Below are 13,636 nucleotides of genomic sequence, written 5' to 3'. Positions count from 1 at the left end.
GCCTTAGGCGCCCTCTATTCCACTTACTGCCCTTTTTCTGAAGCTCCGACGCCGCTGGAGTCGTGTCGACGCCGTGAGGCGGTTCCGGTTCGATGTCGGCGGCCTCGGCACAATGTCAGTTCTGGACGACGCCGGTAGGCGGTTCCGGATCGATGTCGGCGGCCTCGGCTCGATCTCGACCTCCGATTCGATGACGTCGGGCAATCTTGGCTCGATGTCGACTTCGGGCGGCTCCGGTCCGATGGCGACCTCAGGTTCGATGACGTCGGCCGGCCTTGGCTCGATGTCGACTTCCGGCGGCTCCGGAGTGCGATCCCCACTCCCGACCTCCAGTGCTCCTCTCCTCAGGTTCCGGCGACTCCGGAGTGCGATCTCCACTCCCGACCTCCGGCACGCTTCACCTCGGTCTCCGGCGACTCCGGAGGGCGGACTTCACTCCCCCGTCGACGCCGCTCACTCGACCTCGGGTGACTTCCTCCACAACCTCTGGTACTCTCCACGACCTCCGTCGGCGCCCTCTCTCGACCTCTGGCGGCTCCGGGTACGACGTCTGCTTTTTCAGTCAGCGCCGCTTCTCCACCTCGGGCTCCAGGTCTCAGGCTTCTCGACGTCGGACTCCAGGGAAACCAGTATCCAGGTCAGGATCTTGCTGTTCTTGGATTCTAAGGCCTGTTCCTGCTGTCCAGGTCCTTAAGATGGTTTTTCTTGCTTCTTCCCACACAGGGCTCCAGGCTGGGCTCAGTCAGTAGGGACTAGTATCAAGGGTGGGTTTATGGACCCCACTCCAGGCACAAGTTTCCACCCCTGCTGCCTCACTCCTTCCTCCTTCAGGTTTCTGCTGCTCACTCTTCACCAGTCAGGTGCCAACTGCCAGCTCCAACTGCCAACTCTCTGTCTTAGCTTCCCAACATTCTAAACCGCCTCCAACTGTCACAGGGCTCCAGAATGTTGTAGAAGGTTCTAGTAGGTTCCAGTGGGTGCTGGTGATGTCACAGGTGGCCACCATTTTGTGCTCCAGGCCCTCAGACAGAAGTTCCAGGGGTAGATAAAATGGCTCCCTGAATCTGCAGCAACACTAAAAAGTCTGGTGGTTCCCAAAAAGGAAAAATTCTAACAGGGTTTGAGGCAAAAGTGGGACAAAATAAATAATGATGAGGAGGGACCACCCAAAGGGCTGACAGGTCTAACACAATTGTAAATAGATATATCTGAACTCTTTCTCTGTGCAACACACACTCTGTAGTTTGACTTGTAACTAGAAACTTATGCAAACAATCAATAAGTATTTCCAAAGTTACACATGTAAATCTATTGATCTCTCTATAGGTTTTATAACTCCAGTGTTGTCACTACACTCTGACGATAAAACAACCCTTTCTTCAGACCTGTATGTGCCTTCTGAAGCAGATCTAGGGATATGAAACAAACCGATCGGTGGGATTGTCGAATCCAGATCACTGTAGGTTTTGATGACCTAGGACATAGTGTATCAGGCTGTGTAGTTGAAGCCTTTTAAGGCGAGTGTAATGAATATGATGTTATACATGAAGTAAAGTAGGTTCGGTGTACAGCCTTCCTGATTCTCTGATTTTGGAGAAAAGGAATATTGGAAAAGGAGTATAGAAAGGGAGCAAAAGCTTAACGGCTCATCCTCGAAGACTCTATATGACACTAGTCTTTGAGTTGTCTGCTATTTTGACAGTTTAACAAGGCTTATTAAGATATGTATTCAATTAGGAATGGGGTATAGGTCAAGCATGGTAAATTACTGATTTTGTTTCCTTGAAAAGAAGCGCATTCGATATGGCAGTATACATAATTGGTTATACTTCTGTTTTAGGTGTATACTATGTAAAAGTGAAATTTTAAATAATAGTACAATAGCAAATGTTATTTGTCTTTTGATAGTGCAAGGAATACCTTATATTTGTGATTAATGGACGACATAGTTATATCATAGGTACAATTAGCTTGAGCTTATTTTAACAGCTAGAATAAGAAATTAACACACTTAATCTATACCTGTGAAAGACAGGCACAGTTGATAAATAGACAACACATATTGTGTATTACCAAACAAAGCAAATACTATGCATTTTTTGTGAAAACAGGTCAACGGTCTTTTCTGCCACCATGTATTTGTGATGCCTTCTTCAGGACTAAAAGTGGTTGCGTAAACCTGTTTGATGACATGTAACATGGAGAGATTTGTGAAATAAAAGGGGCGCTATGATTTGAGTGCTTAAGGTACCTGTAATGAATTACAGTACTCTAGGAGAAGTTTATGCAAACCACAGCACGTCTTAATTATGAATAAAAAATTCTACCGGTTGAGTCAGATTCTGGCCACTGCTAAACTGAACTTGACATTTTGGCCTGTAATGTAATGTAACAGACACTGCTTTTAGGACTATGTGTTGTGCCCAAGACAAACCAATCAAAACTGATTTGTTGCGTGGTCTAAATGAGAAAAAGTCAAATTCAGAAATTGGCTCTATCGCCATGGCAAATAGCATTGGCGACAGCCGATATCACTGTCTCGTCCCCCTCCTCACTTGAAGTAAGTTAGACTTGGCGCCTCCCACCATTCCACTTACTTACTCCTGTCAACTTTTAGCCTGGAATATATGTACTATGGCTGGACCCGTCAAGGGATTACTTGGATGTATGAGGATGTCTTCTGGGTATAGAGATATGTTGTCCTCCAATCCAGTGGACCACAGAAAACTAGTAATTTGGGTATCTTGCCTGATCCGTCTTGCCAATGTCCCTGTCGCCATGGTAGATAGCTGCAGTGACAGCGTCTTGTTTCCTTCCTTACCTCAAATGAGTCTGACATTTTGCCTTCTTCCCTGACCTGCTCCATGAGATTTGCATATAATGTGTGTGCTATGCTATGGATTATGAGCCCAAACCTTTTTGAATGAGTAATGCAAATAAATAGTCTCAGGCAATGTTATTAAATGCTTTTTTAGAAACTATCATTCAAAGTGGTTGTGGGTCTTTAAGTCTATTTCTGTGGGCGAATGAATTAAACACTTGTTGTATATTGTATTGGGTTTGCAATGTGACATGAAGTGTCTTTCATCTGGGTGGACCGAGTCTGTGATCACCTTGTGAAAGATGATTAGCAAAGACTTTTGCGAGAATCTTTGCCTTCATATTAATCAATAGAATGGGCCTTTAGGAATCACATCTGTCTGGTGTCTGGTCAGTTTTCTATATAGCAACTATTTGTACTCTCCTATATCTGAAAACATTCTCATTCCTTCATCACTACTTTAAAGAGGTCGCACCATGGCTTTGTTAACTGAGTGGTAAAGCATTTAAAAAATTGTCCCTGGAAACTCCCTCTGTTTTGCCAGAGGAGAGTTTCTGGACAGCTTCTACAATGTATTTAGTTGTGAGAGTGTGGTCCAGTGTGGCCTTGTGAGTAGAATAAATAAAGTTGTTACACTGAGCATGGTTCTAAGGACCTGTAGTATGTAGAGAATTCATTTGGGATATGTTAGACCTGGCTTTTCGAACAGGTTTAACCCCAGACTTTTTGCTTTTTGGCATCCTGTTTTGGACCCTTTTTTTGTTGATTTGTATGACTCTGGGGCTGGGCACTTTACCACTACTGATCAGTGCTAAAGTGCATATGCTCTCCATGTAAATTGTGTTTATGGATTGGTGATTCCATGATTGGCATGTATGAGTTACTGGTTGTCCCTAGTACAGTGCACTGTGTGTGCCCAGGGCCTGTAAATCAAATGCTGCTAGTGGGCATGCAGCACTGATTGCCCCACCCACATTAGCAGCCTTTAAATATAACTCATGCCTGCCACTGCAGTGTTTGTGCGCAGTTTGGTACAGCCATGTCGACCTGGTATGTGCACCCACTTGCCATGCCCTAACCTTTGCTTTTCTTATATGTAAGACAGCCCTAAGGTAGGCCCAAGGTAGACCCAAGGTAGCCCCATGGGCAAGGTGCAGTGTATGTGAAAGGTAGGACATGTTTTTCACTATTGAAAGGCTATCTGCCCCATAGGATAGAATGGAAGTTTATTTATAACATCTTGTAAATATAACTTCCCATTGGGACAAGATAGAAAGATGGAGTTTAGTATGCCTGAACTCAGAATATAAAAATGCATCTTTTAGTGAAGATGATTTTTATATTGTGTTTGAAAATACGACTTTTAGAAAGGGTGTATTTTCTTGCTTAGCCGTTCTGTGTGTCTCTGCTGATTTGTGCATTGACTGTCTGGCTTATGAGTGACAGGAGCTGGGGATGTGCATTCTCTCAGACGGCCACTGGGGGGTGGGGGCGGGTTTGATGTGTGTCCTTCCTTTCCTGAATGAGTCGGGCCGGGCTGAATAGACCTGGATGCATTTAGAGTAGGGGGAGGAGATTTCCTTGCACCTGAATAGGCCTGGTCTTCGTTACACAATGCTGTCTCCACCTCCTTCTGGGAAGCTGCACCAGAGAGGACAGAACTGGTTTTGGCTGGGCAAAGAGCTTCTCTGCCACCAGAGAACAAAGTAATTTGTGCTATAGAAAGTGGGGCCCAGACCCCTGAACTTTAGATTACTTCTGGGGTTCAAGAGGAACCTGTGCCAAGGAGAAGAGCTGTAAAACCTGAAGGAGAAGTATTGCCCCTTTGCTGTGTGCTGTCTGGGGTTGACCTGCAGTGGCTGTTTCTGCCAAGGAAAGGACTTTACTGTGTCACCTTCTTGAGGAAGGTCTCCAAGGGCTTAAAGTTTGGCTTGCCTCCTGTTCTGAAGTCTCAGGGACACATAGACTTTAGCCCCAGTCCCCCCGAACTCCTTTGCTGGGAGCTCTGACCTGCAAAGAGGTGCCTGCCAGTGTTCTAGGCCTCTGGAGGTTGTTTTTGGGGCTGGGAACTGCAAAAGACTAAAGAACTGTGAAAATCGACGCATCGCCTAGTCCCGATGCATCGCTGCGGTGCTAGAAGAATTTCCGATGCATCGCCGCAGCCAAAGACTTGATCAGCACCTACCAGCGGCTGAAGTGTCTGCCTTGCAACGAGTCCTGTGCATCAATCTCCGACATCCGAGATCACCGCACCGACTCTGACGAGGCCCCGCTGTGTAAGAACCAACGCATCGAGGGGACCCGGCTGGAATCGTCACAGCGCATCCCGGATCGTCACGCATCGTTCCGGATCATCATGCATCACATTGAGGCGCCAGGTCTGTCGCATCGCTGGGGGACGCGGTAAGAAACCGACGCATCACCTCCCCACGCAAAAAGAAACCGACGCTTCACCTCCTCTCCGGTAAGGAACCGCCGAGTCACCTCCCCTGCGCAGCAGTAAGAAACCGACGCATCACCTCCCCCGGAGCAAGGAACCAACGCACCTTCCCTGTGTGTAAGGAACAGACGCATCATCTTTCCTGCGACCCTTTTTGCTTGTGTTTTTGACGCATCCTAGGTACTTTGTGTTGAAAGTGTTGCAACCACCATTTTCTATGAACAGAACTATTTCTACCTTTTAAAAGTCATATTTTGAGTACTGTATTGTGGTCTTGTTTGGTTTAGATAAAGATAACTTATTTTTCTAAACTGGTGTGGTGTTCATTTGTAGTGTTTTCACTGTATTACTGTATGTGTGCACAAATGCTTTACACACTGCCTCTGAGATAAGCCTGTCTGCTCGTGCCAAGCTACCACGGGTGTGAGCAGGGGTTATCCAGTAGTGTAATCCCCTTTCCCTGACTTAGAAGCAAAGGTCCCTATTTGGTCAAAGGTACCTACCTCTGCCAACTAGAGACCACCATTTCTGACAGGATAGTTCTCGGTTGGGTCAGGAACCTATCACAGCTATCACATATTTGAGAACTATGTTGGGCCTCGAGCTGCCTTTGTTTCAACCAATGAATCATTTGGCTGTCTTATCTCCCTGTTCATAGAGTTCATAGAGATGCTTGCCATGCTTTCTGTGCTTCATGTAGTCTGTCCTAGTTGTGCTGTAGTTTTTCCCGAGTTCATTTTGGCATGTTGTCCTCATTTTTATTGATTGTATTGCCTCTTTTTCTGAATCATATATAGTATATGCCTGTTTCCTTTTCTGGTTGTGTGGCTTTGCTTATGACAATCCCTCTCAATACTGCATTAAAAGCCTCCTCTAGAATCACTGGCGAGTCCACTGAGCCGGTGTTTCTTTCACAATAATGTAATGTGTCCTATTATAGGGCATCCCTAGGCTCCGGCTTTAAAAGACACCAGGGACTAAGGCCCCACATCACATACAGGTTCACCCATGGACTGTATTTCAATAGGTGAGAGGCCAGGCTGTCACCAAGTGTAAAGACATATTCTGGTGATACAGGACAGATCTAGTTTTGGTACCAGAAAGTGATCAATGTGTTAAAATGACTCGTATGCACCTGAAAAATGTATAGCCCCTGTATCTGGGAGTTGGTCTCTCCATGTATGGCTCAAACCTATAGTGAGGGAGAACTCAACTCAACTAATTGCGAGGGGGATGCTTTGGGCGTCATTGTTACAAGTGGACACAATCAAGCCCAAGACTAATTCATGAGCCCATTGACCTCACCCCCAATTATTGTAAGCCCAGTAGGTTTTAATAGCCACCAATAGAACGGAGACACCTAGGTTTATAAAGCTTTTAGACAACAGAGCAGAGCATACACTGTCAGTTGTGTTATTTGTGTATTATATAATTGCCTGTCAACATATCTCCCTTGCCTATACAACCATGTGCAATTCTACCTGCAAGAGAAGGCGCCTGTGTTTCAGGATGGCCACATTTCAGGAGCATCTATCAAATCAAGCATTTTGTTATCACCTCACATATCAATTCTGGATGGATATATTGGCATATATCATATGCATGTTGCTTTCATTTTCTTCTTCACCTCCTCGAAAGATTTCTCCTGACATTGGACTTTGTTAATATAGTCTGGTAATATTGAGTTCCGCACTGCTTCATATTCCAGAATTCCTTTTCCTGTGTGTAAGATCTTGTTTCTGACCTCATAATTAACGAACAGGTGAAAATGGTGGCTTCTAATTTGGGACAACAGGGTTTTCGACAACTGAAATTAAAGCCAGCCTCTCTCACAGGCAGCACAATTGACGTTTTATTGAGTAGGTTTTTTTTTTTTGTAACTCTGTTGCAAAAATATTTTGTCTTGTGTAGGTTTTTCTTTACGTGGACATGATTTGTCTAAAAAAACTAAATTTAAAGAAATCTCTAAATATGGATTGTGTGCGGATACTGTACTTGGCACATCTAAATATTCCAATTGCCTATTTATATGTAGTGAGAAGAAATGTATTCTAATTTTAAACCTTTTTTAGGTGTTTGCTCGTCGTGCCTTGTGCAAGATTGATGAACTGAACCAGCTTGAAAGCATGGCTGATTCTCCACATTATGACGGGGCAAAAAAGGCGTTCACGGAAGCTACTACCAAGGTAATTGGATTATGATGTTTCCATCACGCTGAAAAGAATCAATGTGAGTAAAGTGGTGGAATTCAATTTTTATTACTTGATTTATTTTGCTTTATTGAATGCAATGTTCACTACACACTGCAATACTTTTTATAGATCTTTTTTATTTGTGATGGGTATTTAAAAGAATTTACCTATATCATTAAAGGTTTTTTTAGAGTTTGGTGAGGGGATTCCCTACTGTAAATTGGTGGGATCTCCGCCCTACCAAACCTATGGTACCCCGCCTAACATAAAGGTGGGAGAATCACCAGGTATTTGACCTTGGAACGTCTTCTGGGTCTGCCCTTGGGAGCCTTTTGACCAGCATCCTACCCACCACAGGGCAACCAGTTCGTGTACATTAGAGTGCCAATCCTAGCTCGCTTAATCTTCCCAACAGCCCCCAGCGCCTTGACACCCTTGGGGGTAATTGTTTGCGATTTACAAATACCGGTATTTCATTACATTTCATTTCAATCCTGTTTGTGGTACGATTTCTGACAGGCATTTTTCTTTCCTGGGACTGCCATGCATGGCTGGAAAGAAACATCATCTATGGCCGCCACATGCAAGGAGAACATTTCCTGTGTATCAGGAAAAATTGACTTTATTATTTCAGGCCATGATATTTTGGAGAAATTGCTCCTGCGCTTTCCTTGGGAGCACTTTCAACAAAAAAGGCGCACCCAAAGCCTGTGCGTCTTTTAAAAAAAAGTGGGTCATCGGCTGTGGTGCAAGCAGAGGCTGTAGCTACTACTGCTCATGTCGGTTGACGGACATTTTCCGCTGAGGTCTGAACGATCACGAAAGATTTCTGGAAGGGTTATTTCCTTTTTTTAAATTGTGGTCTAAATGCTGTGTTATGGGAAGGTCCATTGCAAGAATGAATATAAAGATTCTATTAAGTATTTATCCAAATCGATAAATAGTGTGGTTGATTTGAAGACCACAATATATAGTGAGACTTTCAAAAGCTACATGAGACAAATTTGCTACCAATGAAATCTCCTATTTGTTTAAGTTTTGGAGGAATACCCTTTCAGTAGAGGTTTTATATTTTTCCTATCTGATGCAAGCCCTTGCTTTATTTTCGTGACTGCAGGTGACTCGTTTTCCTGAGTTGGGCAGCAGCGGCCCATTGGTAAGGCTGACGCCCCTCCACCTGTTTCCGACGCATGAACAGTGTCTGTCAGCCTGAGCTAAGAACAGCTGGAAAACTCTCTTCATGTTGGTGTCAGGTATCCAAGCGCTACACATGTGCTAAATGTGCAGGGGCCTGGCTGTCTGAAAATAAATTTGCCAGGCTGAAGAATTCACAGCCTGGTGGGTGTGACCTCCTCAGTTCGGCAAAGTCTTCTGTGAGCCTCACCCTTATGACGAGTTGGAGTATCGCTGATAGCCTTGGACCTGGGCTCTTCAGTCTCATGTCCTGAAGTATTTATTAGTGACCCTCCTCACAGAGTGGGCCAGGTTGATCAACTCTCCCATCCACTCAATGACGAGGTAAGGAAGGTCCTCTTCTGATTTGCTGACCTTTGGCAAGGTCAGCCATTGAGAGGAGGCCATGAGATTTTTCTTAAATCCGTTCTTTCAGAAAAGAACAGAGGCTTCCCTCCTGCCATCTGGGATGCGACCTGGTAATTTAATTTTGGCAATATTGGGTGCGTGTGTGTCTGTATGAATGTATATGTGTTTATTCATGCGTGCATCCTGTGAATGGGTGTGTGTGCGTGAATGTGCTGAGTGTGAGTATGTATGTGTGTAAGAGAATGTGCATGTAGGTCTGAGAGTTCTGTGTTCTCACACTGAAGATCCTCTGCTTTTTCTCTGTTAATGTTGTACAAATCTCCAAATTGTCTTCCTTGGTTGCTGTACACTCACTCTTGTTTGTACATGGGCTTGCAGCTTTTAAAGATAGATTTGTGCTCTTTAAGTATCAAAAATAAAATAAATGAAAATGAAATGCATATTGAGTTATTGTACTGGTCACACATCTCCTCCCTCCAAAAACACTTACAAGGCTAAATATGCCTCCAATTTTTGTATATGATTTCTTTCTTGCATTGAAAGTTTATAAGGCTCCTAAATGCTTATCCATTCGCACTTTCACAAAAGAAGAGGCGGATTCTAATTCAGCGCTCATGCCATGCATTTCAGTAATTTCCTTAGGAGCATTAATCTTTCCCTGTGGAAAATAAGATTAATTCCTTCGTCTTTGAGTTTTGTGGTATGTACAGTGTACTTCTGCCCATTTTCTAGTTTTGAGTATCTACTGTCCAAATTCTCTGTTGCCAAGAATTGAAGAATCACAGGGAATTTGAAACTGCGAAACAGGTGGAACACTTAAACAAATGTGTTATAATCTGTGGGGAGTTATATATTTATAATAATTCACATAATGATTCACTTAATCCATAACCGGATTTAATTAGCTACTCCAAAACGATTCATTAGTAAGTGATACACTAATTTACCCCAGCCTTGCCATGACTGTCCAATGTAACCACCCCTTAAGCAGAATGAATACAACCAAACATGATATGGTTTTAAAAAACCACTTTGACTCTGGTCAACAATCAATCAACTCTATTTGTGTTTTACAAAAAACACATGGGAGTCAACCAGAGCTGTAAAGGATGCCCAGAGCTTCTGAAAGCTCTTTTGGACCTTAGACATAATGGGAAATCACCAGACAAATCCACTTAACATGATATATTTACTATGGACCTCACCTTCAAGTAGCAATAACACCCAAGAGCTCAAAGAGCCACCTCACTCCCAGTGAAAAGGCATTGAGATATGACAGCATAGACTCTTTATATATGAATTTTATCCATTCATAGTTTTATATAACGTGAACTAAACACAAAAACGTTACGTGGCTATACACAGGTTGACATTCAGATGATACAAAGCAAAAGAATATTGTATGGTAATTATCATAAAAGAACAGAATAAAAACAGTGTCAATCCTATATATGGTTCTGAGGAAAATCAAAAAAACGAGTCACGGAGATATCATCAGAAATGCACATACTTGCAATAAAAAAGTAGCTTTGAATCATTGTGATACACCAGATCTCCGTTGCAGGTGGTCCAGCATAGGAGTAAATGAAGTTGATTAATAGCTTATTTAGCTACTTCTTAAAGTTCTTGTTAGCATATCCTTCTTGTGGGATGGAGCTCCAGACATTAGGCACACTTACAGAGATTGCCAAAATTTTAAAGGTGTTTCTGAAAGAAATTTCTCAGCCAATTTTTTTTTATAAATGATATCCTTTATGCTACAGGTGGCCATCATGATCTTCAAGAGAGCAGTGTTTGAATCCAGAAGAAAGCCAAAAGGAGTTTTGAGACCCAAACTAAAAACCAATCTGAAAGATACAGAAAAGGTACATTTTAAAGTTTTTTTTAATTTTATTGTTAAAGTATCCTTAGACTATGTTGTATGTTAGAAATAGGGTCTCTAGTTGGCAGAGGTAGGTATCTTTGTCCAAATAGGGACCCTTGCTTCTAGTCAGGGTAAGGGGGATACTCACTTTAGATAACCCCTGCTCACCCCCTGGGTAGCTTGGCACGAGCAGACAGACTTATCCCAAAAGCAACGTGTAAAGTCTTTGTACTCAAAACACACAGAAATACAGTGATAACACCACAAATGGACACCACACCAGTTTAGAAAACGAAAGGATCTTTATCTAAACTCAACAAGATTAAAATGACAGAAATCCAACTTATAGGTGATAAGATACGACTTTAGAACAGTTATTGCAAAAAATAAAGGTTGTAGAAAACAAATAACTCCTCCTGGGGCTATTGCGACGTCGTAACAGCAATAAATCCAAAGTACAGCACTGACTGCGAGGAGCGATGCTTCGGGTACGGAGTCACATGTACCCCCAAACAAACAGTACCTTGAAAGGAAGTCTATGATGATGCACGGCGTCGTGGAAGTGAGGCATCGGTGCCGAGGTCCAGGCCGGCTCCCTGGCTGCCACGGGGGAGGCGAGGTGTCGTGTCCGCGAGTAGGCGACGTGTTGTGTCCAGGACAGGGGAAGACTGTTGCGTAGGCGGTGAGGTGTCTATCCTGATGACGATGCAAAGTCGGCGAGTTCGTGGAGTCACCCTCGGCGGTTATCGGCTCCGCGATAACAGAATGCTGGCTCTGGCGTCGGGCACTGCTGCCGGGCGGTGCATTGTTCACTTCACGAGCGATGCCCCAGGCCTCGGTGCAAGCCTCGGTGCAGGCTCTCGGTGCAGGCTCTCGTCATCAGAGCGGCGTCGCTGACGGCGTCGGAGACAGGTTTTCTTACTTCTTTCAAGTTGCTTCCAGCTCCCAACAGCAGGAACAACCTCCAGATGCCCAAAACTGGAATAAGCACCTCCTGGCCGGTCAGAACTCTCAGCAGTAGAGTTCAGGGGAGATGGGGGTGAAGTCTTTGTGGCCCTGAGACTTCAGAACAGAAGGCCAGCACACACAGGCCCTTGGAGATCTTTTTCAAGCAGGTTCAAAGCAAAGTTCCAGTCTTTGTCCTCTCCTTGGCAGAAACAGCAACTGCTGGCCAACCCTACACATCAAAGAGGCAGTATCCCTCCTCACAGCTCTTCCGCTTTTCTCCTTGGTGGAGGTTCCCCTTGAGTCAGAAGTAATCTAAAGATCTGGGGTTTTAGGTCTAATATTTTTACCCCCAAATGTCTTTGTTCTCTTTGTGCAAGGGTCTCCAAGCCTAGTCCAAACCAGTTCTGTACTCACTGGTGTTGTATGACCACAGGAGGTGGAGATAAAATTGTGCAAGGGAGACAGGCCCTATTCAGGTGCAAGGAAATCTCCTCCCACTACTCTAATTTCAGCCAGGGTCTATTCAGCCCATCACGGAGTCATCCAGGAAGGGCCAAGCAAACCTCCCCCCCACCCAGTAGCTGTCTACAGTGAATGTACATCCCCAGCCCCTATCACTCCAAAACCAGACAGACAATACACAAACCGGCAGAGACACACAGACTGGTTAGACAAGAAAATGCCTACTTTGGCATTTTCAAACACACAATTTAAAAACCATCTTTACTAAAATATGTGTTATTAAATTCTGAGTTCAGAGAGCCGAAACCTTATTTCTCTATCTTGTCCCCATGGGAAGTTATACTTGTAAGATGTTACAAAGCATTTCCCATTCTATCCTATTGGGCAATATAGCCTTTCAACAGTGAAAAACGAAATTGGCAGTATTTCACTATCAGGACTTGTCACACACACCAGTACATGTCCTACCTTTCACATACACTGCACCCTGCCCAGGAGGGTACCTTGTGTCTACCATAGGGGTGCCTTACATAAAAGAAAAGAAAAGGTTAGGGCCTGGGAACTAGGTGCACTTGCCAAGTCGACATGGCAGTTAGCAACTGCGCACAGACACTGCAGTGACAGGTCTGAGATACCTTTTCAGGGCTACTCATGTCGGTGGCACAATCAGTGCTGCAGGCCCACTAGTAGGATTTGATTTACAGGCCCTGGCACACTTCAGTGCACTTTACTAGGGACTTACCAGAAAATCAAATATGCCAATCCGGGAGAACCAATTGTAGCAACAGTTTACAAAGGGAGCACTTGCACTTTGACACTGATCGGCAGTGGCGGTAGAGGCAAAAAGTCTGGGGAAACCACGCCAAAGATGCCAAGTCTAACATTATTTATATTTAGATTTTGTGCGACTTTAATGTTTTTAAATAGTAGTATTGTAAGGTAAAAATGACCAGAACGAGGTAAGGTCTTTAAGTACTCTTTATTAGCCATCAACTTTCCGAACCAACTGTGGACTCCCAACATTCTAAGGTAGGCTCCCAAGTGAGAGTCCACAAGGGAACAAGTGCAGGGGTGGAGGGGACGTACCAAGAACAGGAAGAGATTATAACACACCTCCCCAACATGGATAAACATAGCTACATTTGACGATCCTGTCACAACTCCATATTTGTCCATTCTCCAGTAGTACCACATTGTTGTAGGACTTGGCTACGCGACAAGGAGCGTAATAATTACTTTTACTCTGATGGTCTTTAACACTCCTTTTGACTTGCACCCAATCTCCAACCTTCCATTTTGGATCTTTCACCCCATTCTTACCATTATACCACTTCTTGTACTTGTCATGGTGTAATCTACGTTTATTT

The 13,636-nt window shown here is 44.0% G+C and overlaps 1 protein-coding gene across 1 annotated transcript in view; it reads left to right on the top strand.

Annotated features, from left to right (window-relative positions):
- CFAP54 (cilia and flagella associated protein 54) overlaps positions 1–13,636 on the top strand; it is a 2,172,274-nt gene that overhangs the window by 138,501 nt on the left and 2,020,137 nt on the right. Inside the window, exons 7-8 of the mRNA XM_085653834.1 lie at positions 7,334–7,447; positions 10,759–10,860. Coding sequence (XP_085509960.1) covers positions 7,334–7,447; positions 10,759–10,860 — 216 coding nt within the window. The remainder of the gene's footprint in view (positions 1–7,333; positions 7,448–10,758; positions 10,861–13,636) is intronic.

Source organism: Triturus cristatus, chromosome 4_1 (genome assembly GCF_964204655.1).
Source record: "Triturus cristatus chromosome 4_1, aTriCri1.1, whole genome shotgun sequence".
NCBI classification, from domain to species: domain Eukaryota; kingdom Metazoa; phylum Chordata; class Amphibia; order Caudata; family Salamandridae; genus Triturus; species Triturus cristatus.
This window is presented reverse-complemented; position numbering and strand designations above follow the sequence as displayed.